At 35.5% G+C, this 24,844-nt stretch overlaps 1 protein-coding gene across 11 annotated transcripts in view; it reads left to right on the plus strand.

Annotated features, from left to right (window-relative positions):
* The window catches only part of LOC427439 (Nipped-B homolog-like), a 159,425-nt gene that overhangs the window by 108,472 nt on the left and 26,109 nt on the right, over positions 1-24,844 (plus strand). For all 11 annotated transcript variants that reach the window (XM_046905814.1, XM_015277520.4, XM_040656537.2 and 8 more), the window contains 13 exons: positions 7,532-7,714; positions 10,981-11,178; positions 11,360-11,431; positions 11,533-11,622; positions 12,782-12,885; positions 14,419-14,505; positions 16,760-16,991; positions 17,711-17,862; positions 18,261-18,341; positions 19,376-19,476; positions 21,273-21,411; positions 21,622-21,704; positions 22,403-22,535. In XM_046905814.1, the coding sequence (XP_046761770.1) occupies positions 7,532-7,714; positions 10,981-11,178; positions 11,360-11,431; positions 11,533-11,622; positions 12,782-12,885; positions 14,419-14,505; positions 16,760-16,991; positions 17,711-17,862; positions 18,261-18,341; positions 19,376-19,476; positions 21,273-21,411; positions 21,622-21,704; positions 22,403-22,535 (1,655 nt within the window). The remainder of the gene's footprint in view (positions 1-7,531; positions 7,715-10,980; positions 11,179-11,359; positions 11,432-11,532; positions 11,623-12,781; positions 12,886-14,418; positions 14,506-16,759; positions 16,992-17,710; positions 17,863-18,260; positions 18,342-19,375; positions 19,477-21,272; positions 21,412-21,621; positions 21,705-22,402; positions 22,536-24,844) is intronic.

Genomic DNA, 24,844 nt, shown 5'->3' on the forward strand with positions numbered 1-24,844 from the left:
TTGTTGTGCGTGTGGATAAGCCTTCATTGTTGTGTGAAAAGACAAACATTTTCATTGTATTTTGCTGACAAGTTTGTAAATCCATAAGTTATTAAATGAAAGGAAGGAGTATCTATAGTACAGGACTGTTAAACTTGAATCATGCTGATGGTCTGTTTTGGCACTTGCAAGGAAGAAACAATGTTTTCCTCTCTTCTGATCTTTCAGCATTTTTTTTTTTTCCTGAAAAATAGTCTATTCTCAGAGGAAAGTCATGGAATTATTTTCAAAGGGTTGTTTGTTTGTTTGTATGCTTGTGAGGGGTCTCTTTTGAGCAGGTCAGAATGAACACTGGTTTTAAAATTTGTGAATGCCTTCTATCCTGTATTTACTGAAATGTGTGTTGTGGGAGCTCCTTGGAACTGTTCCCTTTAATATTGAGGTTGTGAGGTCATGTGTGCCATCCTTTCTTTACAGGGCTTCAGCGAAAACCTTCTATGCTACTTCTGTGAGCTGTACGGATTAGCTATATTACCAGTTTCTCAGTTAATGTATTCAAAGCAGGATTTACTTTATTAAAGCATGATACAGATATGAGCAGTAAGAGAAACTGTCTGCCAGTGTAAGGCAGCATCTGTGGTTCACTGTGTATGAAAGACTGTCTTTCCAAAACAAGCACGGTGTATGATATGCAAGTTTTAGTTTAGGACAAACAAGTGTGTGTTTTTAAGACTTGTGCAGAAATGCCATTTGGATCTTCAAATGTAATCTTTAAAAGTTTGTTTAAAAGAATTCTAATGTCCATTCCCACTCTTTCAGTGTGTAGATTGCGATTACAGGACTTCATTATCTGTTCAACACTTCTGTAAACACAAATTTGGTTGCTCAATATAAGTCTTCTAAACATGCTACATTCTCCGCTGGTGTGTCTGAAATTTCAGTGCAGATTTTCCCTTTCTTCAAAGGTATTCTTCATGCATAGTCTTACAGGAGGAACTAAAGATTTCACTGCACTGCACTTCAGTCATCTTTGCGTTTTAGAGTTACAACAGTGCATCTAGATTTACTTTCTACTGTGCCTGTGTGGTCCTTCTTTGAGACTACAATGACTCTTGTTCGTACTCTGGTAGTTTTTAGCATTGTCAATTTCTGTTTCATTTGTGTAACAACATTTTATCTTTGAGTTCTAGCACTACTGGAAACAGTCTGACTTGTCAAACTCAGTGATCACTTAGGTGCTCATCTTCTAGGTAGGAGTGGCAAGAAAAAAGGGACAATTGGTAATGTAATTAGTGATATAGCAGTGTTTCACAGCTATTCATTGTGGGCTCAATTTGTTGGGCTTACGTTGGCTTAAATTTTATTGCTGATGTTTGAAATCATTAACAATGAATTGTTTTTTTTGGTAAAGTGATTCCCTGTGAACCCTCATTGTCAAATTTGAGGTTCGTCTTGCAACAATGCATTTATTTCAGTTGTTATGTGTAGCTCCATGTTATTATTAGTAATGCTGTATTTGTAAAATGGCTTTCAAAACTAGACCTCACCAGTCTGCTTTTATCAGTTGGTAAGGATGAGAGCTCTGTTCCTAGCAATACGTAACAAATAACTTAAAATAGTTAACACAGCAATTCAATAGCTGTCACTGATACAATGGAAGTTCTCACGATTTTCAACAGTTTTCACAGGTTGTGTTGTTTGTATTCTCTGCTCTTTACCAAAATCTTCCATAATGCTTTTCGGAAGTCTTCCTTTCCACCAAAACATATTTCTTGCTTCTGAGAGTATCCAGTACTTTTACAAAATCCTGTTTGAATATCTGCTGCTTTTCTGTGGGCAGTGATGACTTCCGCTGCATTGTAGAATTACTCATTGGCTGTGTCCAGATTCTTGTCTGCCCAGCTTTTCTGGGTTCCTTTTCTCAAAGCCAGAGCTGAGTACTGGAGACTTAACCTCTCCTTTTATTAGCCAGAGTACTGGAACTTTCACCTTGTGCCAGTATTAGGACAGATGAAGAAAAATGACTTGGAAGATGTGTTCAAGCCGATTGTATGGATTGATACAGGACATACTTTTCTCTCCCACTAAATCTATTGCCGTAGAGATTCACATGGGGACAGGACTAGGATCCCCAAGGATTTAGTGCGCCGTGTAAAGAACATAGTGGAACACTTTTCTTTAAGTGTTGTTTAAGGAAAATGTTCTTAATGCTCTTTAAGGAAAAGAGCAGTGCGAAGCATATTTTTAATTTGTGCATTGATATTTGGAATTTCACAGCTTTAACAAGTAAGCTGTTCATCACATACATACAGTAATTTAACCCTTTGCACTGTAGTGCCTGACTGCTGAACTACAGTAGTACTTAAGTATTTTAAAAAGACATTTATTTTCCAAACATCTTTTTACAGTAGGGAGGTACATATATCCCTTCTTTCTAATTTGCACGTCCCACTAGCAACATTTCACCACCTGCTGACAGCCAGCCAATCACTGAGCAAGAGCCTGCCACCAGCCAGCTCCCCACAGCTTCATAGGCTTTTGCATGATATTACATGATGTGGATCTACCCCCTCGCTTAATTCAGGGCCCCTGACCTTCACTGCATCCCTGCTGCTGCTCAGTAAAGGCCGCAGCAATTCTCATCTGAGTGGCCCAATGCACATCTCTCAGTAGCAGCCAAAACATCAGTGTGATATTAACACTACCTCAGAAACCAGGACAGTGTTTTCATTTGTAATGTCAAAAAGAAAGTGTATGACAAGTTGTCAGTACAAGTTTCTGAATGTGGAGAGTGGCTAAATTTAAACTTATGAACACTGAGAAATGCAAACGTAAGATAAATATCTCCACCATAAACAAGCAGTCCTTTTCCGCATTCCACCTTTCTGTGGTCTTTCATTTAAAGTGTTAGTATTTGTAAAAATTGTTCATTATTATTTTAAAATACAGGTTGTTTTCTAAGATTGAAAATACAAAATTTTATTAATTCTGTTAAATTTTCCTTCTTACAATATATTAGCACATAAAACTTGGAAAGACAATATATATGGAAGGCTAACTTATGCTGAAGACTTCATTATTGTAAACCTTACTTTCAAAATGAGCTTTGGGGCAACTTTTCTCAAGTACTTGTTCACTTGCCACGGTATTTGTACTCATAAACTGTTTATTTAGATATCATGAGTACAGAGTCATAGAATCATGGAATAGTCCAAGTTGGAAGGGACTCACAAGGAGCATTGAGCTCAACCCCTGGCTCCACACAGGACCACCCAAAATTCAAACCCTATGTCTGAGTGTTGTCCATACACTTCTTGAAATCCATCAGCTCAGGGCCGTGCCCGCTGCCCTGGGCAGGCTGTTTCAGGCCCACCACCCTCTGGGGCAGAGCCTTTCCCTAACCCCCAGCCCTCCCCTGGCACAGCTCCATGCCGTTCGCTCAGGCCCTGTCGCTGTCACACAGAGCAGAGCTCAGCTCTGCCTTCCACTCCCTGTGAGGAGCTGCAGCTACCATGAGGCCTCCCCTCAGCTCCTCTGCTCTGGGCCTAACAAACGGGAAGTCCTCAGCCACGCCTCAGCCGTCTTGCTCTCCAGACTCTTCAGCGGTATTGTAGCCCACCTTTCAACACACACTAGTAGTTTTCTGTACTCCTTATATTTTGGCCAAATAAGAAAGTAATAATGCATTACAACTAATAGAGGAAGTTTCTGAGGTTATCAGAATGTGATTGGTGATACTAGTTATCATTCAAACAGGTTTGCATATTTTGGTATCATTATTGTCATTTTAAATAGTATCAAGAAAATAGGTTTACCTAAATTGTTTCTGGCAGAATATGGCTTGCTGTGAAACTCCATAGCAAATACTTTTATCTCTTTTTACAGTCTGAGATCATTGTAAAGCAACTAAGTAGTTTGGCCAAATTTATATATGCTCAAGCAGACGGTACCTCACCAACCAGGCCTAGAAATCTACCTAATATCTAAATACTGTCACAGTATTTCATGCAAAAGCACATCCAAGAATCACAATGTGAGTAATGTATAGGCATAGTATAAGCCAACTAAATACACAGTTTATTTGTCAAATTTGGTTTAAATTAGTCCATATTTCCAAAAGGCACTGCAGAGAACAACTGCAGGGACAAGATTATGAGCAGAGACAACATGAGTCACAAGCCTTATTTTCTCATGAAATTAAGAAAAGTAGAATCAATGTGTATCATTCAAGATATGAAGTATACCAAATGAAAATTTTTGTGGTTTAACTCAGCAGGCAGCTAGGCACCACTCAGTCATTCGATCAGTCCTTTCTCCTAGAAGGGTCACTGAATTCAACTCTTAGCTCCACGCAGCAACACCCAAAATCTGAACCCAATGTCTGAGAGCATTCTCCAAATGCTCCTTGAACTCTGGCAGCTCAGGGCTGTGCCCACAGCCCTTAGGAGCCTTTTCCAAGTCTGATCATCTTCTGATGAAGAACCTTTTCCTAACACCCAACACAACAGTTCCCTGATCTAGCTCTATGCTGTTTATCATGAAGCAACTCTGAGGACTGCTCTGAAAGTAATCCCTCCTATTTTATTATGTTAGTTCATGACATCTAGGTTGGTGATATGGCAGTAGAGGTTGAACCTTCCCATCAATATCCTTTCAGATGTTGTTGCTGTGTGACAGATGGCAGCAGAGGGGTAGCACCACAAAATGATGTCAGACATGGAAGTATGTAGGAATCAGATGCGTGTCACCAAATTGCTCCATGCAGAAAAAAATAGCACCCACTGACATTCATTGCTGCTTGCCAAACATTTATGAAGACCAACCAGTGAATGGTGAGCACAGTGAGGCAGTGAGTGATGTGTCTCAGCAGTGGTGATAGCAACAGTGGGTCACCTATAATGGTATAGATTTATGAGCATAGTATGTAGGCTCTTGTTCATCACTGGTGGAAATACATAGCTAATGGTGGTGACTATGTTGAGAAATAGTGTTTTGTAGCTGTGATTTTGCTCATTGAAATACTGTTGTTATATTCTTCATATCTGTTGTAGTTTCCATGAAGAAAAAGTTGAAGGCATTACTTTCAGAACAACCTACATGTATTTAAGGAAAGGTGGTGTTGATTGCTTCTACTGTATTAACTAAGTATTTGTAGACCTTTCAACTATATGTGGCAAAACCATACATAGTAGAAAAGTTTCCAAAATGTGGGAAGTAGATTCTGGGTTAATTCATCATTAGCTAAGACTCTGTGGTTCATTTTTATCTGCATTATATTTTGTCAAGAATTGCTGGTGAGAGACAAATATCTTTTCAGTCAGTAGATATTCCATAACATCTGAAGGTTCTTGACTATCTTCTCTAAGAAACCTTTTAACCTCGGTGATCAAAAACAGCAGTGCATTCTTCCTTCAGCAATCAACTAGTATGCAAGTCATGAGCAGTACTGTATAGATTTGGACAAACACTGAAGAAATGGATATTTGTATTTGCAGCTCTTCAGGATGAATTGTTTTTGCAGCTGTTCTATGATTTGTCCTTCAGTTTCACCAGTGTGGAGTGGAGGAAAGATCTGGTTATGGTGGTACTTTCTTGTGGTTCTTTTTGTATTTTTGTTTTAATAGCTGTGGCAGCTTTGAGAGTATTTTTAAGTGATCTCTAAAGAACACTAATGACTGTAGTCTATTTCAAGAACAATATGTATATTGATTGGTTGATGACAGTCATTGGGAAACAAAAAAAGTTTCTCCTTTGAAGAGGACAGTTTTTCAGAAAGCTCAGTTTCCTGGATCATTCTTAATTTTTGGATTAACCTTAGTACAGCTACTTTCAGCTCTTGTCTGCAGTTCTACAGTACATAAAATCCCTGAATTTCTTCAAAAAAGGATGGGCAGTCCTTTTCCATGTATAGCAGAATTGTTGATACATATGCAGTCATGTTGAACTGCATGAGTAAAACTTTTTAGATTTGGTTATTTACAATCCTCAACAGGTAAGACAACTGCATGCAGAAGTATTCAGAGAACACTGTGGAAGATACAAAACATCTAAAGGTGGTTCATAGGGACTTGTACAAAAATTCTGTTTGTTCTCTTTTTTCTGATATTCCCTTCTTAAATAAAGAATACTTAATTTATTTTCTTATGAACAAATAAAAGAAGTTTAACCTGTTTTCTAAAGCATCTTTAGCATCTGAATATTAAATAAATATTTGAATGCTTGCATTTTGTTGTTCCATTGATATGTAGTAAACATGATGACAACCGACTTGTTTTTAAAGATTGTTCCCAGCATAGCATTCTCAAAATCAGTCAGAAAAGCAAGAGTAGATATGCCTAGCAGATAGAAGAGATGTGAGTTTTGTTTATTGTTTTGGGATGGTTGGTTTTTGGTTTTGTTTTTTGTTTTTTTATTATTATTAAGGGTTTTCTTACTTAAAATGCATCACCTTTTGTCTTACCAAGACATTTGTTGTGTACAGTGTAAGGAAAATGAAGAACAAAATTGGTTCTAACAGTTTCTCAAAACAGTAATCACAACCTTAATATTACATCATGAATTTTGAAACTATGTAGGTGTCTTTAGTCTGAGAACTAGTGCCAGTGGATATACAGTATATTAATGATTTATTTCTTCTTCAAGTAATCTAGTAATTATTCTGTTTTAAATATACTTTTCCCAGTAGTCTTAGAAAGGCTTAAATATGTATCTGTAGAAAATATTCCTGCTTATGTATGTGCACATGTCTTTTAAACATCTGTATGAATCTAAATGCAGCTTTTCTTCCTTTACTTTTGGCTGTTTTTTTTGCAAGGCATTCATGTGGCCAAATGTTCTGTAGTATTTATGCTTTTTGAATACTTCTACTGATTTCAATATATTTACCCACAGTACATAAAATTGAGCGTATGTTTTAGGGAATCAGGATCTTAGGCTCTTTAGTGCATGCTCTGTACCTGTGGAAATTGTGTCAAAACACATACATGCAAATTTCTCTTCTAGAATTGGATGGAAGCTGCCTCTCCCTACATGCTGAATAGCTGTAGACAGAATTGTATAGCCTCCAGATTAGATCTGGCTGGCATCCAGTCAGCTGGTAGTACATGCAGATGAACTAATCCGTCTGAACCAAATTATGGTAAAGCACAATGAGTCCTTCATTTACCTACACTTTCAAGAGAACTTGTTAAATTCAGAGGATAATAAAAAATAGACTGTTTTGTGGAAACAGAGCAGGAATATAATTTTACAAATATAATTCACCAGTTGGAATTTGTTTTTATTTTCATTTTTAACGTGATGGATGCGTTTGTGCTATTTATTATGTTAATTTTCATTTGCAGCGTGAACAATGTATAAAATTCTGGAAAGGCCTGTCAAATGCCTCCAGATATATCTAACTTCTAACTGTGGTATTGCTAGTGGATATTCTGTAAGTGGTTTCTGAAAAATAATTGTAACATTGGGCACTTTTTTTTTTAACTTTTTTTTTTCTTTTTTTCTTTTTTTTAATCTTTGGGTTCAAATTGACTCTCCTTACTTTCATTAATAGGTAGCATAGATCAGTCAGTGCTAAAGGAGTTGCCTCCTGAGCTCCTGGCAGAAATTGAATCCACCATGCCTCTTTGTGAACGCGTGAAAATGAACAAGCGCAAACGTAGCACAGTTAATGAGAAACCAAAATATGCTGAAATCAGTTCTGATGAAGACAATGACAGTGAAGAAGCTTTTGAATGTAAGTAGTACTTAATTCTGTTCCTACGGCAAAACAGGACTAATACTTTGCGTTCTCAAAAAGATTTCTGTTTAAGCTGGCTAGTCTAAAATGCATGAAAATAAGTTTGCTGTACAGACAACAACTTGCCTAAAAATCTTGTTTTCTACCTTGTAAAAGGGTAATTATTCCATTAGAATTTGTAACTCAAGATGAAAAGCAGCCACTCTTTAAATTTGTTTCTGTACTTACCTTATGGGAAGCCATTCTCCAGATTTTCTTTAGTTATGCTATGAAACATTTCTAGAAAATCTGATTTAAGAAGATAGCCTATAAGGTAGCTCAGAAAACTTAGGTACAAAGCTATGCAGAGGGAAAGAATGTATTAGTATTAGCTTCTCAGTCTCCTTTTTGCACTCTCACTGCGTCTATGAATAACGATTCTTGCATTGTTTTGTAATTTAAATTTTGTGTATGGTTTGTCTGCTACATAGATTTTAAATTTTTCTTAGTTTCACTGATAAGAAAAGCAAAGAATTCCCAGAATTCCTTCTTGATTTTTTTATGACATGATAAATCAAGAATGCTGATGCCTAGAAATTTCTTAAAGTATTTCTTCTTTCACTCTTTCCCTGGTATATTGCTGGAAAAACTGGATTTATTGCTTTTTGGTTCTCATAATAGCATTTAGTGCTGATACTAGCCTTGAATTAAGTGATGTCAAAGAAAGAAGCTTGCAGTTAGAATTTTGCTGGGTGATCAGATAATGCTCATGTCAAAAATTGCTATATGTCTCTAAGTTAGGAAGGGGTTTTCTACTTTTTAGTGTTCTTAGTTTTTGCTTGTAAATATGAAATTCAGTTTGCCAGCACTGAAAACGTACTCTAAGATGGAGTGAATTGAGTCTAAGTAACATCTTTGTTGCATTAGCTTATGTAAAACTACAGCAGAAGTGCCTGTTGCTGTTAACCTGAGAGGATATCTTGTTTATAATGATTTTTTCCCCGTTTAGACTCTTCCCACTTTTGCTTATGTAAGCATCTTACTGAATTTTTCTAAGATTTAATTATAGCAAAGCATTAATGATGATTTGCTTCATTTAGGATTTTATATTCCCTCTTTACCACATCTGTGTAAGGCGTTAATAATCTGGAACACAGATTATTTAATTGGTTGGGAATTGAGAGGATTGTCAGAAATTCCAGAGATGTCTTAGTCGAGTTGTTAGCCACAATTGAAATTCTTAAATATAATGTGTTATACATTTCTAGTTTTGTAAATTTAAGCCTAAAAAAAAAAAAAAAAGCAAGTGGTTGTTATTGAAGATCATAGATTTCTTTGAGTATATCAATTCATTAAATTAAATAATGAGACATTAAAATTGATGAAATCTTTCTTATACTACATAGGATTAATATGTTACTGTATAAGTGTTTTACAGAATTCAGATGGAAATTGGATACTTACACTATGGATATTCCTTATTTATGTCTAAAAAGAATATTATTTTTAAAATGTTATTAAACTTAGATTTTTAGTTAATTTTATCTACCTCAAAGCAAACTTTCCACAGTACTGATTGTGAGTAGCTGTTCCTGTACTCATCTTATTTGTCTTGCAGAACCAACACAACTGTAACACATTCTGTTTTGCCATGCAGCACTGATAAAATAGTCAATTTAAATTTCTGCTGAAATGTGGTATCAAAAATTATTTTTTTTTTCATGGAGGTGTAGCTGGAGTCAGGATTTGACAATTTAAATTGTTGCTAGTGATCTACAAACTCTGGATACAGAGTCCACTTGTGCAAAATACTGTCTCATGAGGAAAAAAAACAGAATCAAATGTAAAAAATCCTTTTCTGTAAGACGTTTATTTCTTTATCCAGCACATTCAGTTCAGGTAGCACAGATAGCCTTCCATTTCTTCAGTTGCAGTTAACCCTCAGCCATTTAGAACATAAACTGTTAGTAGCTCAGGCATCGTGAACATGACTGCCTTCAGAAGCAATTGTGATCCAGAAGTAGTACAGCTCAAAGCCTGATCTAAGTTATTAAAGTATCAGACCACCTGTTGGCAGAAATTTTGTACTATGTTTTCAGACGTGGAAGCCCTCCATGGTGTAGTGTGGTATCACCTCAGAATCAATAGTTCTTTATTCATACTGCCTGTGACTGGGCTGCTGATTGGCTAAATCTTGATATGGACAATATCTTCTTTCCTATGTTTATCACAAAACTGGAATTGTGGAAATAATTTGTCAGTTCTGTTCCAGGTCTGTATAAATGCTTGGAGACATTCTTCTCAAAAGCAATTTAATATGCAGTCATACCTTTTTAAATGTCAGGACAGTCTGGCAGAAACACATACAAATGTAAGGGTTGTTCGCTACTGTTTCACAAGGACAGTAAACTCTGCTAGTCTAGAGTGTAATGTTTTGGAACCATTTTGATCTTCACAGCACAGTCTATACTAGACATCTTTTTGTTAGCCCAGTCATCCTATTATGTTGGATGATGGAAAGTTTCATGGATGAAACTATGAAATATCCTCTTTCTATTACGTCTTACCACCTTTTCTCCTTAAAGATGTACAAGATTGCCTTCAGAAATAAAAGAGAACTCTCTGATCCCTTTCCCCGAATATCTTATTTTCACCAAATCTTTGTTTCTGATGAAAACACTCATCCTGATTTCTTCAACATTTAGTTCTGCTGTGCTTTTTGGTCTTGACTGGAAAGTGGTTATAAAATCATTTATCAGTGATAAATACTGACTGTTTAGTCCAGAACTGTTTCTCCTTTCCAATGAATTATGTGCAATATATATCGACAAGTTTTTTGATTTCTTGGCAAAACAGACTGTATTTAAGCAGCTATATTATAAGCCTAAATGGAATTTCCTCAATTAGATGGGCAAAGTGAACGCTGAGTTGCACTTGATAATAGCCACGATTATGTAACGGAAGAAAATATCTGAATATTTTCATAAGAAACGAGAGAATGAAAATTATTTTGTTCCATTCACCTTTGTTTAAAAGGGCAAGTGTCCTTTAAATTCATACTTTTAAGTATTTGCTGGTGTCTTTGATGATTTCAGGCATGTTTGTCATGTAATTCAAAATTAACTGTTAGATTAGTGCCATAACAGAATTTTATATATATGGTTTAGAGTGTTCACTTTTTTTATGGAACAGTTAAATGGTAATGTTTTATTTGTAAACCTGTAATTTTGAGATATTAATACTAGAGGTTTTATACTTAGAATGAAGATGTATTTCATTTCTAGCTTCTCGAAAAAGACATAAAAAGGATAGAGATGAAGCTTGGGAGTACGAAGAGCATGACAGAAGAAGTTCTGGTGACCACAGGAGGAGTGGTCATTATCATGAAGGAAGAAGGACTTCTGGTAGTGGCCGTTACCGCAATCGCAGTCCCGATGACTCTGATCTGGATGATTATTCTCCTCCTCCTAGCCTCAGTGAGGGTAACTCATCATTGTAAAAATCTGTTTTCTTTCATAATACTAGTGCATTTTTAAAGGACAAGTTGAACATAGTGAAATAAACATTTTAACATGCAGTGTTTAATACAAGTATAAGAAATGTAAATAATGCTTTGTTTCATTTTGACAAACTGTTAGCTTCATTCTTTGCTTTTGTAACTAGTGGCAAGAAAAATGAAGAAAAAAGAAAAGCAAAAGAAGAGGAGAGCTTACGAGCCTAAACTAACACCTGAAGGTAATTGTCAGATTTATTTTCTTTAGTTTTTATTTTCTGCATTGTATATAAAACATTATTTATTTGTTTGTTTGTTTGTTTGTTTGTTTGTTTTCCACCAGAAATGATGGATTCTTCAACCTTCAAAAGATTTATTGCTTCAATAGAGAATATTCTGGAAAATCTGGAAGACATGGATTTTACAACCTTGGGTAATATATCAGAAATTTTCAAAGTGCTTCCCCCTGGTTAGAAACACAAGAAATGACAAACAAGTTGCATTTCTAGTATTTTCAGGCTTTCTTCTTTCTAATTTAATTTCCTCTGATACATGCTAGAATCATAGGTGTAATTTATGGCCCTATGCTGCTGATTGTGGCCTAGTGCATACAACGTAGAAATCTAAGTAGTGTTTATATGGCTTCCACCTTGAGTGCATACCTTTACCTTTCCGATTTCACTTGCCGCTGAAGGCAGATCTTCTTTTCCCTGCAGAATCCAAAAGTGCTATAAATCATAATGAGACAAATGACAGTCTACTGGAGTGCATCTGCTACTTTGTTATTCTTCTCAAGTGGCAGAGTGCTTAACATACTTTTTACTATCACAGGATTAGAATAGGGAAAGAGATGCAGTAAACAAATCACTACAGTTTTTAAAGCAATCTTCTCTATACCCCTGGATTTAAAACTGTTGTTCTTTCTATGCAAGAAGATTGTTCCGTAACTAACACCTCCTCTTTATTTCTGTGGAAACTGTAACAGATAAAAAGAGCTCAAGAACACTATTTGATAGAGCACGTTCTCAGCTACAAAACAGTATTCATCTGCATATAGTCACTACCATTAGCAATACAATTTTGCCAACCACAGACAAGAATCTTCATGCCATTTTCCTAAAAAGCTTCATGCTGTACAGAACATGGCTTGTATTTCATGTTGCAGTCATCACTGCTGAAACATACCACCCACTGCCCCATTGTGCTCACATCCACTGATTGATCTTCAGAAGTGTTGGTGAATGTCAATGCATGCCATTCTTTTTTGTGTATCCTTAGGTATCATATGCATTTTTCCAACTATTGTTCTGACTGAGATTTGAGCTTTGGAATTAGAACAATGATCATTCATGATTTGTTTTGCCAAACAAGGGTAGTTCTGCAATAAATGGGTTGCTATATAAAAAAATAGATGCCTCACGTTAAGCTGTTAAATAATATTTCAGAGCATGTGATCAGTCATATTGAACAAAAATATCAAAACCAAAAGTCATCATCATTAGTTGAAACTAAGAATTAAATGCTAGCTATTTGTGAAACAGTTCTTTAACAGGTTTTCTTGCATTTGCTTTTTTTTTTTTTTTTTCCCCAAGGTGATGATGATGAGATTCCACAGGAATTGCTTTTGGGAAAACATCAGCTTAATGAGTTGGGTAGTGAATCTGCAAAAATCAAGGCAATGGGTATTATGGACAAGGTATGTCTTTGTAGTCTTTGCCTCTTTTTGAGCACTTAATTTCATCACACCTGCAAAAAACCTGTTCACTGTAATGACATTTCAATCCCTTCAGTTGTGCATGTGACTTACTGTGAACAGTTATGCTTACACTGAACTTAACTGAAGTACTTAGTTACCGCATCTCAACTGCTAATTCCTGTGATGCTGAGGTAGTTCTGTGTCTGTGGCAACTAAGCACCACGTACTAGTATGTAACAAACAAATGCCTGAGCAGAAAAATGTGAATTAATTTATTTTCACAAAAACACATTGACCTATTGTCTGCTCCTTGCATCTAGTTTTGAGTAACCACAGTGAAATAGAACATCTCTTTCTAATATAAGCTGTCAGTACATTGTGAATATGCAGATGTCCATCTAGCATCGTATTGAATTGCCTAGTTCTTCCCATGTCTCCAGAAAACCCTTTCAAACTTAAAATATTTAATGTCTCTGATGATAAGATTCAGTTTCTATAGACTGCCTGTGCTGGATTGTTTGCTATATTCTTCCTGGCTTCAACAGATTTTTCTGTGATGGTGCAAATTGTTGCTATGGCACTTCTAGAAACAATTTTCTTGCTTTCCTTATGTAAAACTCTTGGTTTTGGGCAGTCTTATGTTATACTCTTAGTCTGCCTGTTCTTGACCACGTTTTATGTTTCTGAAGTATCTGTTAAGTGGCAAGTGCAAGTCACTGAAAGATTTTCCTTAAACCAAGACTCAGATATACTTCTTTGCCTTTTCTTCAGTCCTCCCTATCTTCATTTGTAAAATGTTTTCACCCTGAGCATTTTGTCTACTTCATACTTCTCACCCTTAACCTCTGCTACATTTTTTTTTTTTTAATACACATGTGCATACATGTATATGTAAAATCAGAATTCTGTTACTTCTGGAAATGAACACCAGTATTATCTGGATGAGTGAAAGAGATTTTTCTGGGGTTATTGTATTTTTATTTGTATATTCTACAGACTATTTGATTCTGTAGGATATCACAGGTGAATTTGTGTTATGTTTTTCAGCATGCTAATTTTTCAAAATTAATAAAATTAGTAAGAATACATTTCCTATGTATTAGCACTCAAATACCAAGAAAATTTGTTTCTGCTTTTCTGCAAGGTCTCAATTTTCTCCTAGTAAAGCTACATATGGTTAGCTATGAGCTATGGCTCATGCTTGGAACTTGTTGAAATTCAGTTCCTAGAAACAAGACTGTAAAACTATACAATGTTCATAGCAGATAGGCAGTTTTAAATCTGTTCCTACAGATTTTCTTGTTTGAAAAAAATCACTAGATTACAGTCTAAAAACACACTTTAATGCTTTAATTTTATTATCCAGATTCTCAGTTACGCTCAAGTCAAAATTTCATCATTATCACAATAGTGCTTACAATTTAAATTTCATTCTAGTGTTACATAATAAGTTCTGTCCTTCATCTGTGGACCTTTTCTCAGCAATTAGGTATGTTCCAACAGCTGCTTGATATATTTGCTTTCTTGTTACAGCTCTCAACAGATAAAATAGTAAAGGTCCTGAACATTTTGGAGAAGAATATTCAAGACGGATCAAAGCTTTCTACATTACTTAACCACGTGAGTTTCAAATTGCATCATTTCACACCACTCTTCAGCACCAGCTTTTCTTTACTTAGGTTCCATTTATCTGATAACTTGAAATGCCTGAGATTTGTTTATGTGTGTGTTTGAATGCTTGAATGGAATTTTTGACTTCTGATATTCGTGATTAACGGATTGTCAGATTTTATGATATGAAGTAAAATTCAGTGATGATATTCTTTCAATACCAGTAGTTTTACTATAGTTCTGTTAACAAACAGATATGTTGAGAGCAATTGAGTTGTCTTTTGACTTAATTTTAAGTAGCATAGTTTCTGTCTGAAATGTTTCTGGTAATGAGTATAACTTGCACAAGTGGAAATTTCTTTGTTACTAGTCCAAAAATCTTCCTTAACACAATGGAGGAAAGAACAGTTATCATTTAGAATGTATTTCCCCCCAGGCATTAAAAACTAAGCATGTATTTGAAATCATAGAACCATAGAATATCCTGAGCTGGAAGGGACCCAGAAGGATAAATAAGCCCCACTCCCAGCCCCACACAGCATCACTCAAACCCTGAGTCTGAGAACATTGTCCAGACACCCCTTGAACTCTGGCAGGAGGTTTTATGTGATTGAAATGGAAAATTTCATGTTTTGTCTGTTTATTTTTTCACTTTCCGGACAAAACAATATTCTAGAAGAGTTCTTAAGTTTCACAGAAATATTGTGATCTGCAGAAATAGAGTGATTGCATGTAACGGAAAAGAAGAGTTTAAATTTAAAATGAGGATCAGACATGCAATATTTGTACATAAATACTTTTATCTGAATTATAGGATTTCTGAAATTTCAGTGTACAGTTCTGAATGTCTTTAACGATATGAGAAATTACTGAAAAGGAAATACTGTTTTTTTCTGCTCTCTTGCAATATGCCTGACTCTTCTTGCCAGTGCTTTTAAAGTCGTATTCTTGCTTTTAGCTTTCTGTTCTAAAACTCAAGATTACTAAGCAGTTAATGATTTTTTTTTTTTTTTTGCATGTTTGCAGTTCAGAAACAAAGCTTCAGTTAAAAAAGAAGCAAAGTTTAGTCAGACAAGTTTTAGATTTTTCTTACATGTTAAATGTAATTTAAGTTGTTATGGCAAAGAAACCTGCTAAATAGTAAAGTTGCTATATATTTTACAGTGCAGTGAATATATCTTCCCTACATGTCAGGATATTATTCCAAGGCAAAACACACTTACAGATTCTGTTTATTCCCAAGAGAAATAAGCAAGAAAAGACTTTAAAACTACCTTAAAAACAACAACAAATTAACCACCTTCCTTCTTTCAAGCAACAAATGACTTAAAACTATTCCATGTGGGAAATTTAAAGGAATCTCCTCATTTGTGGTTCTTTTCTTTAAATACACGTACATAATGCACTGCAATACTTCTAGGTTCTCTTACCTCAAAGGAAGAAAGCTGGTAAGGTTAGAAACTTGTTTCACCAACCCCTTATTTTTACAAGGATAGCCAATGTTGAATTATGCTGTTATAGAGGCAGGGAAGATTCAGCTGTAGTTAGTATGGTTGTGTATGTACCAGACATATTAAAATCTCTGTTTTTCCTATTGATAATGTGATAAACAATGTTTCAGTAATGATCGTAGCTTATAACTTCCCTGTTGTTCATTTGGTATTTGGTATAGTCTGTACAAAAACCAAAACGCAGGGATTCTGTATCCAGTGCTAAAACTAAGTGGGTATGTTTGATGAGATGTATTTTAAGCCCATTGATAAAAGATCCTGGTAACAGTTGAGTAGATCTCTGAGGAAAGTCTCATTCTCACCAGTTTTCTGTGAATCGGAACAGTCTTACTGTGTGACAGTTCCCTCTAGTGGTAAAAAAACAGATTTGTCAGAGTATGAAGCTGCATGTGTAGACCATGAAGTGAAACTGAATGAGTCGTTTTTGATTAAGGCACATCAATCTTAAGCAGAGAGTGTAGCAGTATTCCTCCAAAGAGTTCTCCTGTGATATGCAGGAAACTTCTTTGTATTTTATCAGAACAATGTGGTGGGATATTGTAGACTTCTAACTTATGAAGAAGTATTATTGCTGATTGCAAACATGTTTCTAGTAAAGCTAATTGTAGTTGATTTATAAAACATTTTTTTTTGTATCACAAAGGAATGTGCTTGTATGAAAGTATATTAAAATGGCAATTTTATCCTTACCAAGTACTGTATAGCAATTCAACGTTTTCTTTACGCTGAACTGTTTTTCTTGTATGCTGCAGAACAATGACACTGAAGATGAGGAGAGATTATGGAGAGATCTCATAATGGAGAGAGTAACAAAATCTGCAGATGCTTGTCTTACTGCTATCAATATTATGACATCACCAAATATGCCTAAAGCTGTTTATATTGAGGACGTAATAGAAAGAGTTATTCAGTACACAAAATTTCATTTGCAGAACACTCTCTATCCTCAGTATGACCCTGTGTATAGAGTGGATCCTCTTGGTGGTTAGTATGATAAAAGATTTTTAGAAGTCTTTTCACATTATTCTTGCTTTGCTTTTTTTTCCTATCTACTTACTGTATGATAATTACAATGATACAGTTCCTTGAAGACTTTTATATGCAACTTCTCTATTGATAGCTCTTTCATATCACATACATCATCTGAATTAATACATGGTGTTATTTTAATGATGGTGAAATGTAAAGTAACAATTTATTAAATGTGTTCCCTGAATAACCTACTTGTATTGGTATTCAAGTTTATTGCAGTAACTATAGTGTTAGTATCCCCCCTTAGACCAGACTATTGTGAAATCAGTCCAAAGTTTGTCTTTTGCACATTGTTTCTGTGTGGATAAACAAGTCATTTTGTAGTCATAATCTTGATAAAGTTATTTAATTTAATGAAAATTAAATCATAAAAATTAAAGCATTTTGTTGTCATATACATATTCTCAGATGTGGAGATAATCATAATGGATCCATAATTCAGAACTATCATGAAAATCGAATGTCATTTGAAATTCCAACTGCTGCTGCTAAATACTCTTTCTTCTGCTGCTAAATACTCTTTCTTCTGCAAACAATTTCATTCACGCAGCTCTTTGGACAATTTTTTTTTTTTTTTTTTTTTTTTTTTTTTTGAGAAAACAGTCATCTTTCTAGTATTTGACACAACTGAAACACTGAAAAATTAATGGAAATATTTCTGATTTCTTTAGGTGGTCTTTTAAGTTCAAAAGCAAAACGTGCCAAGTGTTCCACCCACAAACAAAGAGTTATAGTGATGTTGTATAACAAAGTTTGTGATATTGTCAGCAGTTTGTCAGAGTTGCTAGAGATACAACTTCTTACTGATACAACTATTCTTCAGGTGAGTTTTATCAGAAGAGTGTTTGTTGTGGGGTTTTGTTGTTGTTGTTTTTTATTTTTTTCTTTTCTTAGAGAGACTGTGAAGCATAGCTGTGTAAATGACATAAAACATGAAATAAAATATTTTAATTAATTGATAAGATTAAACTGAGTAGTCTTTTGTGTAGTATGTTACCTTCTTGCTCTCTTCTGCAGAAAAAGAACATTTAATGTTCACAAGTTAATTGGCTTTTATTGTACACCTATGAAAAGCTTAACCTGATGGTGTTCTGTTTGCAAATATAAAGTAATATTTGTTCTTGCATCCCTTAACTGCTGAATGAATAAGTTGCTTGTAAAATTGCATGAAGATCAGTTTCCCTGCCAAATACACTTATAATAATTTATTTCCATTGATAGGTATCGTCTATGGGGATAACACCTTTCTTTGTAGAAAATGTCAGTGAACTACAGCTATGTGCCATCAAATTAGTGACTGCAGTAAGTAATTTTTTATTTGCTGTTTCATGTCCCTGGACATCTTGGCAGTTATTAGGACATTTACATCATCTGTATTTTTGCTGGTATAGAAGTAGGGCTTCAAAATGATTTTATTTTTTCACAGTTTTAGAATTTGGTATCACATTTTAGGAACAGTATTAAATTTACCTGAGCTCCTGCTGTTTGCAGAGTAGCTACTTCTTCCTATAGAAGTGGTTTCCTACTTGAGCAAGGAACTTTCTTAATTATGGTTATGTGGTTTAAAGTGTAAACACAAACCCCGATCTCTTACTTGTCCTCTCTTGCTAAGAAATCTTAGCAATATGGTATTTCTCATTTCCTTTGTTAAGATTTGAATTTTTGAAGTGAAATAAGCTAGAGAATAACAGGATATTTTTTTAAGTTCATATTCCTTGGAAGAGATGGACATGTGAAAAAGTCTTGGAACAAATAAAATATAATTTCAGGAAAAATGCAGTGCAATGTATATATATGTTTGTTCAAGTAGGAGTATTCTATCTTTTTATGGATCACATGCACCAGAATTTATAAAATGAATTCTATATGAACAAAAGGAGAGCAAACTCAGCAATCTTGACCATAAATTGAAAGAATGTCTGATGTTGGGCAAATATTAAAAACTAAGATATAAAGTAAAACTGCTTTGTCAGATATGTTCTAAAATTACGTATGTGTTCATGTTAATATATGCAGCCATGAACTTCTGTTGTATACTGGGATCTGAAAGCTTTTTATTACACTGTCTGACTTTCCTACACAGCGTCCTTCTACTGTTAACAAAAATCTTGAAAGTACATGGTGCTTTTAAGAGCAGTTATTAGATATTCACGTTTTTAGATGGTTTCAAAAATCTTTATTTGAAAAAGATTTAATATTTTACAATGACATGCTTGATTTGAAAAAATAAAGAAATGCCTTAAAAACAAGGTTTGCATTCAAATTCATGTGAAGTGGACATTACTACGTATTTTATGTAACAGTAATATTCTAACAATGCTGTAACTGTTAAATAGGTCTTCTCCAGGTATGAAAAACATAGACAGCTAATACTAGAAGAAATTTTTACTTCCCTTGCAAGACTACCAACTAGCAAGAGGAGCCTGAGAAACTTCAGGTAATTTCTGGTGTAGATCACTAAGTTGTAGATGGAAACATTTATAGTTTTGTATATGTATGTTTTTTGGCTTCAGAATTAACATTTCTTAAAAAATCTGCAGCTTCACAAGTTACAGTTTCTTAAATATTGATGTTTCAAAATCTCTACATAGAGAGCAGAGTTTCCTGACTAATCTGTCATGTAAAAGTCACTGTTTCTTATGCCATTGTACTTATGCTTGAATACAGAAATAACTAAGAAATTTGTTAGTCTTCTCACTAAGGATGTAAACAAGTGCAATGTTAGTGTGCATTCAATGGGGATTTTGATTGAAAAATATTTGATTCTATTTATATGGAGTTATTTAATTTCTTAATTACTAAAACTTAATAGGAGAATTTTGGGTGAACTCTTTCAAGGTCATACTCGGTGCAGTCTTTCCAACTGATACTGCTTTGAATGAGTTTCATTTAGGAATTGCTCAGTTCACTTCAACTGTGTATCTTCTAAAAAATATGTTCACATTCGACCTGAACAGGATTTCTGTTTAAATTGATGGATACTTTAAATTATTCTAAAATACTTGTTGTTTGGATTGACATCCATCTTTCTCGCTTGCCTATTGGACCAATAATTAGAAAAATAACGTATTACCTATCTATCTTGCTTGCATACATCTTTCCTCTGGAGACACAATGTCTATGAAATAGGTTGGCCAATCCAGGGTAGATTAGCAGGAACAGTCAGGAAAACCAAATGCAGTGAAACTCTGAAGTTCATTTGAGTTGCTCTAATGTGAGTCAGTGCTTATGCCTAGTATTTCATGTTGTTTTTACTACAGTCATCAAAGATATCTATTAAATGCACAGTAAGCATGGGACCATAATTGGTTGATAACTTGTTGAACTGGGATCCTTGCCAGAAGGAAGTCATCATCGCAAGTCCACAGTGACTGTGCTATCTGTAGAACCTTAATAGTAGCCCATTAAAGGGCATTTCCTATCTGTGGTTACAGTCATGAAGGGAACAGCTTATGAAAAAATCTTTTCTCTGTATGTACTCAAAAATAACTTAATAAAGAATAACTGCAATTTGGTTTTTGCTAAGTTATTATTTTGATAATTTGGAAAGAATGATGTCAGAGTGTGACCATTTCATATTGCTAAGTACTGTTGATTTATGGGTAGATGAACACTATAACATTTGTCAGGTTAAATCACTTGGAAGGGGAGAAATGTGAGCTGTATTCATGTTGGTCATAAAAACATAAAGACACTATTGAATTTTTAAGTTTCTAGTTTGTTATGCTGAGAGTAAGTACCATGGTTGTAACTCTTGTAGAAGTCAGTCCAGCCCATAGTCACTGTTTTCTCTTATTTAAAAGTCCTGACATTCTACTTATATTAAATAATACAGAAGTAGTGAATTAGGGCTACAGTCTGATGTGTTGATTTTTTTTTTTAATACTTTATTGGAAATTGATATTCTTGTGTATTATACACAATAAACCTATTAGAAAGTGCCTTATAATGTAGGTGTTTGATTTCATACATATTTCTGCAGATTTTTGGTTACTGGAGCTTCACAGATGTTCTGATAGTCATTTGTGCTGTTTCAGCTCATCTCTCCTACTTGAAAATAGTGCTAGACCCAATCTTTCACTTCTTAAGAGAGAAGCAAATGACTAGTTAAATTTCTAGCATACAGATTTTGATTGGTGGTGAAAAATTTTAGAAATCTTAAAATTGTTTATGAAAAAAAAACAGTAGTTTTGTTTTATTTTAGTGTTAATACTTTGCTTTTTGTATTAACAGGTTGAATAGCAGTGACACAGATGGAGAGCCTATGTATATTCAGATGGTAACAGCACTAGTTCTGCAGCTTATTCAATGTGTCGTGCACTTACCATCAGCAGAAAAAGATTCTAATTCAGATGAGGAATTGAACAAAAAAGTAAGGAAGTTGTTTTCGAAGAACTCCGTAATTTTATTTGGTGCAGGAATAATTATGTTTTTATGGATATTATATTCTGTGATGGTGGCCCAGTAATTAGGAAGTGTAATTTTGTCTGCAGTAATGATTTGATAGATTAAAAATGCTGACCTGAGAATAATGTTTCTGACTCTGCTAAAGTGCTAGACTAACAAATCTTCTTATTTCTAGGTGGATCAAGATGTGCTTATTACTAACTCATATGAAACAGCTATGAGAACAGCACAAAATTTTCTTTCTATTTTTCTTAAGAAGTAAGTACTGTTACATTCTTTAGTATATTGATGAAACCAACTCTGAATGAAATCTTGCACCTTGAGATAAACCTCATTACTTAGCAATGCTAAATACCTACTAGTGAAGTTACTTACAACAATGTACTTCATAAATCCTTAAAAATCTTTCTAGACAAAACTACTTATAGCATAGAAATTCTGCAGAGTTCTTAATACATTTAAGAATCTGTCTGATATTTTATGTAGGATCTCTATCGGCAGTCTGTTACTTATCTGAAGCACGAAAGTGAATAAATACAAGTGGTGAAATCAAATACAGAAAACCTAAAATCTTTTTTACTTACAGAATCTCAGAATTGTAAGTTTTGGAGGAAATCACTGGAGATCATCCAGTCCGGTCATCCTCCTAAGGGATGTTCTGTAGAGTAGGTTGATGGGAAAGTGTCCAGGCAGGTTTTGAAAACCTCCAGAGAAAGAGACTTGAAACTTCTCTGGGCATCTTCTTCTTACTAATCCTTGACTTCTAAAATTATTCTGTAATTCTGCTTATATTCCAGTGTGGGGTTTTTCGTTTGTTTGTTTTTGTTTTTGTTTTCATTTTACAATCATACTAAACTTCTTTTTCTGGTTAATGATAGGATTACTTATGTTTACATCAGGAGAAAAGCTAAGATGATTCTAAAATTTGCTTACATACTGCATTTTCTTTTAAACAGATGTGGTAGTAAACAAGGAGAAGAAGATTACAGGCCTCTCTTTGAGAACTTCATTCAAGATCTTCTTTCCACAGTCAATAAACCGGAATGGCCAGCTGCAGAGTTGCTGCTTAGCTTACTAGGAAGGTTATTGGTAAGTTGCTTTTGACTATGAGGACTATTTACTGCAGCTCCAGTTACTTACAGAAATGCTTTCTCTAGTTGGTACATATGCAACATACAAGGATTTTCTTTTGTTGCTATAGATAATAAAATTTAGGTCAGATGGTCATTGATACACAACTTGGGAAGAGCCATAGGTATGCTGTTGCTTATGGAATCATAGAATCACCAAGGTTGGAAAAGACCTCCAAGATCATTCAGTCCAGTGTCTGCCTATCACTGATACTTCCCAGTAAACTACGTCCCTCAGTACATGTAAACATTTCTTGAACACCTCCAGGCACAGTGACTCCACCACCTTCCTGGGGAGCCCATTCCAGTGCCTGATCACTTTCTTGGAGACATAGTATTTCGTAACGTCCAATCTCAGTCATCCCTGGCACAACTTGAGGCTGACCCCCACCCCCTCTTCTCGAGACTTAACAATCCCAGCTCCCTCAGCTGCACCTCATAAGACTTGTGCTTCAGACCCCTCACCAGTTTCATTGCCATTCTCTGAACACACTCAGGTCCTCAGTGTTTTTCTTGTAGTGAAGGGCCCAAAACTGAACACAGTACTCAAAGTCCACTTCTACTATTCCATGACTTTTTGCACAAGACACTCTATAACATCTAGTAAGTGCAGATATTCGAGTAAAGTCAGACTTGTAGGTGTAGATATTCACTTTAAACATCCTGATTTTTTGTTTAGCATGGGTCATAAAAACTTTTAATTAAGTAGATAATTTGGATACTAATAATAGTACATTTGCTTGTGGAACATGAAATTTTAGAGAATGCATATGTTTTTACTACTGTGTTTTCTACAAAGTTCTTCAGTTTTATGATGTAATTAACAGAGTAATTTCATAGAATAATTAATGTTGAAGGACCTCTGGAAGTCATCAGCTATAACAACCCAGCTCAAACGAGGGCACCCAGAGTACTGTGCTCAGTGATGCCCCTGAAGCTCCTCTTCTCCAGGTTGAGTAGTTCCAGCTTTCTCTGCATCTCCTCATAGGAGAGATGCTGCAGTCCCTTGATCATCTTAGTAGCCCCCTGTTGGATCCAGAATGTCCATGTCTCTATTGTACTAAGGACTCAGGACTGGACACATTATTCCAGGTGCAGCTTCACCAGTGCTGAATAGAGAGGAAGAATTACCTCTCTTGACCTTGTGGTGATACTTTGCCTAATGCAGCTAAGAATACCATGAGCCATCCTTAGGAGCAAGGGAGCTGACTCCTGTTAAACAGTGTCCACCAGGCTTGCTAGTTCCTTTTCTGTAGAACTGCTTTCCATCTGGATATCCCCAGCATGTACTGGTACCTGGGGTTGTTTCTTATCAGCTGCAGAATGGTGCATTTCTCCCTACTGAATTCCATGAGATTCTTGTCAGCCCACCTCTCCAACCTGTTCAAGTCCCTCTGGATGGCAGCAGGGCCCTCTGGTGAATCAGCCACTCCACCCAGTTTCATGTCATCTGTAAATTTACTGAGAGTGTGCTTTACACAATTGTCCACATCATTAATGAAGATATTTACAGGACTACAACCAATTGAAGTACTCTGCTCATTACCAGCTTCCAACTTGACTTTTCACCACTGACCACTACGCTCTGGACCTAACCATTCAGCTAGTTTTTAATCCACCACACTGTTCATCCAGTCCAAACTTAAACAGCTTCTCTGTGAGAATCTCATGGGGGAAAGTGTTAAAGACTTTACTTTGTCACTGTAAGTCCAGGCAGACAATAACTAGTGCTCCCCCATCATCCACCACGCTGGTCATTTCCTTATAGAAATTTATCAGGTCAGTGAAGTGTGATTTCCTTTTGGTGAATCCATGCTGAGTACTTCTGATGATTTTCTTCTCCTTCACGTGCCTGGAAACAGTTTCAGGAATTATCTGTTCCATCACTTCCTATGGATCCTAGTGAGGCTGACTGGCCTGTCATTTCCTGGATCGTCTCTATTTACTCAGAGGGTGGTGAGGCAACAGAACAGAACAGCTGTGGGTGCCCCCATCCCTGTAGGTGGTCAAGGCCAGGTTATATGGGGCCCTGGACAACCTGATGTAGTGAGTAGCAACCCTGCCCACAGCAGGGGGTTTGGAACAAGGTGATACCCTAGGTCACCTCCAATTCAAACCATTCTATGATCTTTCCTGCTCTTTCTGAAGGTAGAAGCAACTCCTAATTTATTCCAGTCTTTGGGCACTTTTCCTAGTTGCCATAAGATTACTGAGATTATTGAGAGTGCCCTTGTGATCTTATCAGCCAGCCCCCTCATATACATCCCA

Source organism: Gallus gallus, chromosome Z (genome assembly GCF_016699485.2).
Source record: "Gallus gallus isolate bGalGal1 chromosome Z, bGalGal1.mat.broiler.GRCg7b, whole genome shotgun sequence".
Lineage (NCBI taxonomy): Eukaryota > Metazoa > Chordata > Aves > Galliformes > Phasianidae > Gallus > Gallus gallus.